Genomic DNA, 10,179 nt, shown 5'->3' on the forward strand with positions numbered 1-10,179 from the left:
TTAATGGCATATAATTAATTCTGATTATATTTCATATAAGTTATATATAACTATATATTACATTATATATTGTATATAATTACATATTATATATATAGTTGAAATTTGAATTAAACATTTTATTGAATATCCAATTTTTTTTGCTATTTAAATTCAAGAGGATAGCCTCTAAAGAGAGTAGGAATACATAAGCTTTCTGATAGAAAAGTTAATAGGCTATAAAAGTCCTTCAGATTCTGCTTTATACTGTCAGGCCTGTGCTCAGCCTAATCCTCCATCAGATTGATGATGCTACCATTTGTATTTATAAATGGTAATAATGTGGGTTCTTGTTTATTATCCCATAAAATAGAGGAATCTAGAATCTGTCAGACCAGACTTGCTGTCTAGTTTGCTATGCTTGGATCGATTTTAAGTATTATGTTTGTGCTATTGAAACCGAAGAAAAATTCAGTGCACAAGAGGCAAAACAAGAAAGAAAGAAAGCACATCATTTAGTTTTAAAAAGATGAACAAGGCCTCATTGTTATGAATCCCTGTTTATTTTTCCTGGTCAAGCACTGGAAGTTTTATTTATGCTTAATAGACTGCATTTGGCATGCCTGAAAATGACAGAAGTGTGAATTATGAATGACCTTCAACCTATTCAGGAAGTTGTAATAATTGAAATAATAGAGAAATGTACTCCCTGCAAAATTTGTACTGAGAGACAACTTTTTCAGACTACTGCTGTCTTTCCACTTTGAAGTTGACAGCTGATTTCTTCCTCTTTCAGCTCCCACCATCCAGCCTGAATGCTTGATTTTCTATAGCCTCATTCAAATTACCAGTCAGAAGACTAGGAAAAACTTTAACGTTTGGAGGTCAGGTGGGAGGGAGGTAGGGGACAGTTTGCATATGTGAACAAAGTCAACATTTGATATGAACACATCTGTCAGTCTCAGTGCTGCAGAGAGGTAACACCAGGTCTACAGAGACAATGTGTGCACATGTGCTGGCTTTAGGAAACGTTGTCTGCGCCCCGATCTTCCCATAGCAATGTGGGAAACCCCAATTCAAAAGGGCAAAAGTGACGTCAATTTCTTAGCTTCCGGAAGAAAGACCCTTTTATACATTCTGAGCCTAATTAGTAAGAGATAACAAGAAGTGTCTTCAGCAGACAGAGAGTTGATGACAGAATATAAAGATATTTGTTCAACAGAATGGAAGCTTTATCATGTCCAAGCTTATTTCCTTAGTTTCTCCAAAAAGATGGAATCCTATATTTTTCTTTAGGGTGACAGTTTAAGCTGAGAAATATCAGATATTATCTGCTATATCTGCTTCCAAAATGAAAAATATGTATTCACTGGTTATTTTCAGGACAAAAACATTGAAGGACATGCCCTCCTCCCTCCCCACACAGATTTTTACCTCTTGTTAATAACATGAAGAGAAAGCCAAGTATAATTTATTGAATGAAACAAAACAGAGAGAACTGACTGTTGGCCCTAGTTTGCATAAATAGGACAAGTGAAAAAGGTCCCTTACTATACCTGGGGTCTACAGTGTACCCAGCCTAGAAGCCTTGCAAGTTACCCATTAAATAATCTCTAAGGATCTCTCTCCAGATCCTGCAAGAAATACCTGTAGCCACCTGTCTTTAATGCAGCCATTTCCTCTGATTCTATGAGAACTGGTCACTCTGGATGGTTTCAGAATGTTTGGGATGAGTTCCATCATTACATGATGAGGAAGCTAACAATCATGTTTGGGGATTTTTCTAGGCTGGAGGCTGTGTCCTTGGCCAACAAGTTTTCCTCCTTGATGGCTTGTAAATGCCTTCTGAGGACTATCTTTTGGGCAACATTCCAGAAACAGCTGAAGTCTAGAATGGGTGTGAAGCTTTGAGATTCTCCTAAATGAAAGGTGTTGTATACCATGCAAAGACTAATTAGTTAAAATGTGCACAGAATACTTTAGGTTATCATATGTTCCATTTATGTGGTCTGAGAATCTTAGTAAAATTCCTAGTCTGTGTAGCGTTATGGCAGTGCTGTGTCCTGGGCTGTGCTGTGTACGTGAGGAAAACATTTTTTGGGGGGAAAAGGGGTTGGAGGGAGACAGTGCTGTTTATTTTATCATCTAAATATCAAATGGCAAACCATGCCTGAGACAGCTTCATCTTCGGGCAAAGGAAGTAACCTATCAACTGGACAACATTCCCCCAAAGTCAGCTTGGGCATCGTTCACAAAGCCAGTCTCTCTCTGGGTATTGCCAGCTGGCATTCATCTTAAAACAGCAGAGCATAACTTTGGTATAAAAGTGCAACTTGACTTAAAAGCAAAGCAAAGAAAATGCCCAAAGCCAATAATAATTTTAACATCAAAGGAGGTCATTGAAAATGTGGACAGAAATCCTTGTAAAGGAAGAGCACATTAACAAATTACCTGACAGTCTACGCAAACAGTTTTTAAAAGCGGAAAGAGACTAACAACTTACATTTTGCTTTTTACATAGCTTACCCTCCCTTCTTTTTTTGCATCAGTTGCATTCAGTGCATGATGCAAGAAAACATACTTTTCTCAGGAAAAAGCCAAAGAAAATAACTTGATAATTGAGCCCATAATAAGCTTGCAGTAACAATATGACTAGTGTCACAGCGCTCTGATAAACCACTGGTGTGCACTGAAGGAGAGAGAAAGCGGGTGTGCCAATTCAGCCATGATTGTCCTGGAAGCAGTTAAAACTTTATAAGGTAAAGCACAAACGAGAACAATGCCTGTGCAGCTGAAATCACTGTAGAATCTTGCTGCTGTTCATTAACCATAAGAGAGCTGGCAGAATCTCCTAAGTGAATTCCAACCTGGTATTCTCTGAGGGGCACTCATTCTTCTGTATCTTATTTCTTCAAAATAGACATCAGGCATTAGATAATCTCTTATCGACACATTTCTTTTTATTCAGAGTGGAAAGCAGACCTCGCTTATTCCACTTACAAAATACCAGCTGTCAGGGGCCCATTTAAAAATGAAAGGACTTATCACCTGTGTAAATGACAAGATTAATAATGTCTTGGGTTTCTGAGAACTTTATTCCACTTGTAGACCATGTTAGGGCAGGCCAGGAGTTTGAATGAAATCATGTTCCTTCCTATGACGCAGAATACATACACCCATATAAAATGTTACCCCAAAGCACACACCCAGATCATTCTAATTATCATGAGTGGAAAGGCAGGTCTTGTTCAAGTCTAAAAGGTCAACTTACATGAATTGTGCCTTAGTGATCTGTCTGATTGCAGCCAATATGAAGAAGTATTAGAGGGAAACTTGTGTCCAGAGAGCTATTCCACAAGTACACAAAGCTTATGAACACATCGTAAATGAAAACTTGCATTGTTTGAGGTGGATAAGGGGTCTATGGGCCATCTTTGATTTAGGTGAAGGGTATAGAAATGTGGAGATATTAGGAAACTCATCAGAGGGCGAGGCAGGAGCAGGGTGACACCGAATCTAAAGATATGCTACATCCATCCCTCAAATTGGTTGGTAAAAGTAAGATATCCACAAGATGTCAAAGGAAAGGCCATCAAAATATTTAGGATTAAAAAAAACAACACCCTCAGTGAATCATCTAGCTGTTTGGCCTACTGGGCCTTTAACACGTGGATGCTTCCAGAAGTAAATAAAACCTCTGAATAATTAATAAACCAGGTTCATGCTTCCTCCGCATGTTTGGTTCTCTTGAAGACTATCCTGGAAAGATCTTGCGTCATCCAACTCTCTGCTTTTGCTCCTGCCCTGCTCTACCTCTCAGTGCCAGTTCTCGCTCCTGAAAGCAACCAGGGACCATTTGAGGTCAATATAATGTAAAACTATTGAAGCATTGTCTGTTTCAGTAAAATTTTCTAACGAGATACTGTGTGACAAGCAGTATAGCTATGTAGCACTGGACAGAAACTTTAAGGAATAAGAGAAAATATCATTAGGACTCCAGGGATAAAGACCCTTAAGTGTGTTTAATGCATCTACACTTTTACGACTTGAGTGTGGTTCTGGTCCTAATTTGCTAGTATCTTTGGTGTGGCCCTCTGTTGCAAAGATAAATTACTATAGTCAATACAATATTTTCAGGTGGGAATACGGATATCAGTTAGAAGCTGAAGCTACTTTAAAATTATGGTTTAGCAGTTACGCCAGTGTTTTCATAATTTCCATCTCTAAAAACATCGCTGCAGTAATTTTGAAAATATGAAATGAAAGAGATCTAAAAACAATAAATTGAGTCTTTCTAGGCAGCATTGTCAAGAAAAAAACAACTTCCACAAAGCTAACTTTGGTTTGAAAAAAAATAAAAGTAAAATAAAAGAACTCACAGAAATCTATTGGAAAATTTAAACTCAGAAAAAAATCCCCTCTAATAAAATCTCATACAGAGGTATTAGAAAAATGTTAATTGAATGGCCTTTGTTTTTATGATACAAAACAGATTACATCCTTTACCAACTTTACTTGAAAATCAAAATCCATGCTGTTTCTAAGTCCCTTCTCCCCCCCCCAACAAATCAAATATGTGTGTTATCCAGTACACATGTTCTACCTGCCCCACTATTATAAAACTGTATTATTATATTAGTAAGCACATTTATTCTCTTTTGTAGAACTCCTCCACATTATGCTAAAACATTCAAACTGATTAAACTTGATCATTAACATTGGTATTGTTAGAAATCTGCATCTTTGCAAAGTAAACTCTAATTTACATGATCTTATTTTGTTCTGGGTCATCTTTTCCTGTCTTTTATAGATACCTTAATTATTACAGTGCTTAGAATGCAATTGAAATTCTTCTTTTTTATAGTCCAGGACTTACACCTGTCATGTTACTAAAATTCATTTTATGAATTTGAGCTCTACCTACGAATCAGAGCAAAGAGAAACAGTTTTTACAATTAGTTGCAAAGTGCCTCATTGCTTCATTGCTTTCATGTTGTACAGGTGAGTTGGTGTTGTCCATGTTTAATAACTACTCCTGATCCAGGGTCTGTCTTTATATCTGGATAGTAAGTAATATCTCACGCAATGGGGGTGTCCATGATGAGTTCTGCCTATTCACCAGCGGGCAGCTCCTATTCCTCATGGAAGAGAGCGAAAAAACAGACCTAGGGAATCTCTTTAGTCAGCTCTTTCATCATTGTACCTAGTCTAACATTCACATTTCAAAGCTGTCTGGAATTGCTTGTCTTAATTGGCCTTTAGAAATATGCACACATGCTTATAAGATGAATATGTTTATAAAATATGCATACACTATTTGGACATCTGTTCTCTTTTGTCTTGTCCACTGAGCTAAGTGTGATTGTATGCTTATGTGCCTATCACACACATCTGACTTTTACCTCTGCCTTTTCTCTTGTTTTCTATGGGTGAATTTACTTGACCATGTAATGTCAATTTCACAATTATGTTATCTGATACGCACTCTGTTACCATCTTAGATATCTGCCAGCATAACACATAGTTTAAAATGAGTACCTACAGAAATAATAGGTATGTGTTTAATATTAGCCTTTTATGTTTTTCCTGATTAACCATTTTCTCTGGTTCTTCAGTTAAAAAAAGTAAACATGCTATTCATTAAAGTATGAAACCAACATATTTTCTTTTGAAAGCAATGCATTTTACAATGTGCACCTCAAAAGAGACAATGTTAAAATTATAAATACCTACTCTAAAAAGCAATATAATTAAGGTTAGAAACAGCAAAATAGTTTCCTCATTTCATGAAATCAAAATTCCCAATGACAAGAGTATATTTATTATAAAATATTGGACACATAAATAATAAACAAAAAAATGAATTGGGCACAAGTTCGAATCTTCAATCACCTTTTCACTGATCCTACAAAAGTTTTATCTGTCTAAGGAAATAGCCCTATTGTCAGTAAATGTGGCTAGCAAGTCATTATTATGATATAATTATATTATTTCATCTTACAGCTGCTTTTTGAGCTCCTTCAGTTCCTTTTTTAGGAAACACAGCACACACTCACTTACAAAGCCTGCGTATTTCCCACATGGACAAACAGTGGGTGCTCAAAAATTGTTTGCTGTTGATGGTGACAATAACTCATATGACGAACTTGGGATATTTTCTGCTCACAATCAATAGCTAATTTAATAATGTTTTCCTTTGTCAATAATGCCTCTTGTTTTCTTACGGCAAAGGGAAAAAAACAATTGATTGGTTTAGTATTTTTTATATATGTTGAAGATTTTTAAACGATTCCCATTTAAACCTAATTTTACAATTTACTACCTTTTATACAGTTTAGTCAGTAAAAATTATCTGATAGTTGGTAAAATGCCAAAGAATAATCTCATAATGATGATTGAAATAGAGTCTTAGACTATATGACGCTAGCATTACTTAACAGCTTTCAATTGAAAACATCTAATTTAAACTTTTCTTTTTCTTGGTGGTGATTTTCATAGGAGATTTGCCAAGCAACCACTGTAATATGGTCTTTGAAACAAAATTTGATTTAGGTAACCATTGGGTTAAAAGTTATAAATAATGATAACATAATTAAATTCTAACTCAACGATGTTTATAAAACAAAAATTAACAGGCTGAACTTTTTGTTGTTTTAGGTACTGTCATACTCAGTTACAGCATTCATAACCTAACTTTATTGAGTGCAAAATATGTTTCATGATATTTTCATGATCTTATTTCATAGTTATTATTAAAGTTAAGCTCATTGCATGGCCCTCCATAAAACAATTTCCAGCAGAGATATTTTTAAACTTTTCACATGTGCAAAAAAAAATAGTATTTTGGTTAATCTAAAAGTGCTTCTCACTTATAATTAGGCAAGTCAATATAAAATGCATAATCAGATAATTTCACACATAGAGCATACAGATATATCTATCTACTATTTCTAATAAAATCTATATAACATTCCCAGTATATCACTTCCAATTTCTGCATAAATTCAGTGTTCTTGATTAGCTCAGTACTTTCTATGAATGTCTCCCTGTTATGATGGTAAAGAATAAAAGGTAAAGAATAGCTAGCCACAATTAGTACTCAGTTTTCAAATCATTCAATCCCATTCTGAAAACGAGAACATTTATGAAGTTCACTGATACAAAGTGAGTTAACTACCCCAAAAAAGTAGTAGTGCAAGAAAAGTCCTGAAAGTGACCTTATTCTGCATCCTGCTTATATTTGTGCATTACCTTTCCCCAAGTCAACAAACAGGCCACAAGGGTCTACTGCAGCTCACTGTTATTTTTATTCTTCAGGCTTCACTGATACTTTAGTGTTCTCAAAGAAAGACAAGAAAATCTTTACAACATACCTGGTCATTTATCTGGCATGCAACGAGGTTGTGCTGATCATAACAGCCAGCGAACCTGATGTACTTGAGCCAGCTTCCTACATCTGGTTCACTAGCATCTATGCAGAACTTCACATTGCAAAACTCATCTAAGATCTAGAAGGAAGAAGATGAGAACAATCAATTTCTACATCAGTTCATTCATTAGAATGGTTATCTGCTTGAAAACACTTTATTCAATATACATTCCTCTTTTGAATCTTTAAAAGCAAAAACAGCATTAATATAAATAAAGGCAGAATGCTATCTTAAAAGTGACAAGGTACCAGTTTTTAAAGGAGCAAAGCAATTGTGAATTATTACAAAAATTTAACTGGTTTTAAAGATGCTTGTTTCCTTGTTATGCATGAATGAGTGCTATTGACTTAATTTTACCCAATGACTTTTACAAAAAAATACTGAACAATGTATATTAATATAATATTTCTAAACTAAATAGTCAATATTTTAGGTTCAGATAGTGTTCCCATGTAAATATATACTTTCACAGTTTTGCACTGTAAATTCATTCAATTTAAAAACTTTCATTTAAATATTATGTTCATTTTCAGTGTTCATTTCACTCCCATGAAATCACACCTTGGGTTGAAGAAGATAATAAGATTTGTCTCCTAGATGCTTCTGGCCCAACTAAAGAAAACCAAATGAAAGCAAATGATTGGTATAGGTTCATGCAAAATGTGGCAACTTAATGTTTTAGTTAACACATGCCAATGCATATTTCGATTTTACATTTAGTAAGCACAATAACAAAACTGGCTTGTGAACAAGTAAAAATAAATAGAAGAATGTTGTAGTAAATTGTCATCATTATATATGATTGTGCATTGTTGTTTTTCATGAGATTTTTACACCCAGCCTAACCTAAATATTAACTACTTAAGACACCTATTAAACACACGTTGAAATGGGAAATGTCCACTTTTAAGGTTTTGTGTACTTAAATGAAACTATTCTGATTCAGCAGCAGCAACAATGTCTTAAACATCAACAACATTAAAAGCTGCAGATTTGTTGACCTGATGGTGAATAACTAGAAAGGCTGGTAATGCTAATGTCAATCGGTGAATGCAAACTTGAGGAAGTTTCCTATCAAAGACTAAACAATACAGGCTAGATCAAAAAATTAATGCATTCAATAAGCCCCACGGAACTCTGCTGTGCCTATACCTACATAAAAGTTAAAACTAAACCCTTGGGTATACAGACGAAAAGCAATTTTGCATAGAATTCAGGTAATCACCCAGTTGCAGATTCCAGTCATTAACTCAGCACAAACTTCAAGAAGAAGCCCAGTGCTCTGAGGGCTCTCTCTGGTCAAGAGGCATTGGGAATAAGCCTTTGGCCAGGAGGCAATTAAAGGGCAATAAGTAGTCCCACAATTTATAAAAGAAAAATTAGAACAGAAGATAGGGACAATCATTACTACACACACACACACACACACACACACACACACACACACAACACTTCTTTTCCAAAGACACTTCTTCACACTAAAAAACAACAAAAAAAAGTCTACATTAAATACACTCTCTAGTGAGGACAGATTTTTAACAATTTCTTATTATCACATTACAAACTTTAAGTTGTTTTTTTCAACTCTCAATGCTGAGCAACTCAGATGGCAACTTGAGATCCCCCCCCCAAGATGTCTAGAAGGACCCTAACTAACAATAGCAATCCACATTCTAAAATAGTAAAAAGTTGGGATTGCTGTTTTGTTTGTTGGTTGGTTGGTTTGGTTTCTAGATCTTTTTGTTGTTTGTTTTCTTGACTAGCAAAAAAAAAAAAAAAAAAAAAAAAAGCAGCTCTACTGACACACTAGAGAAATATTTAATAAAGGAAATAGGATGAAGTCAGTGAAACGCAACACCAGATCCATTTCATATTTGCAGAAAGACGTGGAAAACTTGTTAATTTCAAAGTCAAGAATCATCTATCCCCTTAGCTTTCCAGTATTCCCTTCTGCGGGGGCAGGGAGTTAAGGATTGCATATACTGCACATAAAAATCCTAGGTGTAATTTTATTCCGTGTTAACATTATTGCCATTGCCACTGTCAACAGTGAAATTAATTTAAAAACAGGTTCATTTCCAAAGAATGTCTTTTCATATATATGTTACATGATTATTCAAATATTTCACCAACATATTAACTTTCTTACTCTCCATATTCCTGCCCCAGGACAAAAGCTTAACTTTCTCCAGCAACGTATCCCCCCCCTGGGCGAATTATTTACTTTTGATTTGCTAACAGAGCTGCATTTGTCTCCCCCAATGTCTTAATCATCTCAGAAATCTCGAATAAAATAAAGTCACAGCAACATCTCCCGTCATTTCATCTAACATACTCCTGTGTTTTTCAAAGCTTTCAAGTTCCAGAGATAGCTTAAAAAAAAAAAAAAGAATTCCCTTTAGGTGGACTTTAGAGAAAGGCCCTTTCAAAAACCCAACAGCAAAAGAGGGGGAAAGGAAAAAAAAACCCCACAATCTAGCCAAAGGGTCCGAATGTGACTTTCTCGCGGAGCAGCACACGCTGTTGGACAGCAAAGCTGTTACTTGGCAAGGTGGAACCCGACCGAAAGCCGCTCCAAAGTCGCGTGGCCGCTGCCAGGAATTCAGATTTTGGCAACCCCACCTTCTGCGTCCCAGAGACCGACGGACAGACACCCGGAGGGAGGGGAGGCCGGAGAAGAGCGCGAGAGACAGAGGCCGGCGGCCGGCAGCGAGACCCACCGAAGGCCGGCCGGCCGGGCGACCCACCCTGGAGACGCGTCCAGCCCGCA

General features: G+C 36.1%; 1 protein-coding gene across 13 annotated transcripts in view; it reads right to left on the minus strand.

Moving 5' to 3' along the window:
- MECOM (MDS1 and EVI1 complex locus) overlaps nt 1–10,179 on the minus strand; it is a 578,696-nt gene that overhangs the window by 56,739 nt on the left and 511,778 nt on the right. For 8 of the 13 annotated variants that reach the window (XM_005886549.2, XM_005886545.2, XM_014533597.1 and 5 more), the window contains one exon: nt 7,353–7,487. In XM_005886549.2, the coding sequence (XP_005886611.1) occupies nt 7,353–7,487 (135 nt within the window). Of the gene's footprint in view, nt 1–7,352; nt 7,488–8,634; nt 8,654–9,881 lie in introns of those variants that run through there. The other 5 variants (XM_014533600.1, XM_014533601.1, XM_014533604.1 and 2 more) reach the window with 4 other exon arrangements.

The sequence above is a fragment of the Myotis brandtii genome, unplaced genomic scaffold (genome assembly GCF_000412655.1).
Source record: "Myotis brandtii unplaced genomic scaffold, ASM41265v1 scaffold99, whole genome shotgun sequence".
NCBI classification, from domain to species: domain Eukaryota; kingdom Metazoa; phylum Chordata; class Mammalia; order Chiroptera; family Vespertilionidae; genus Myotis; species Myotis brandtii.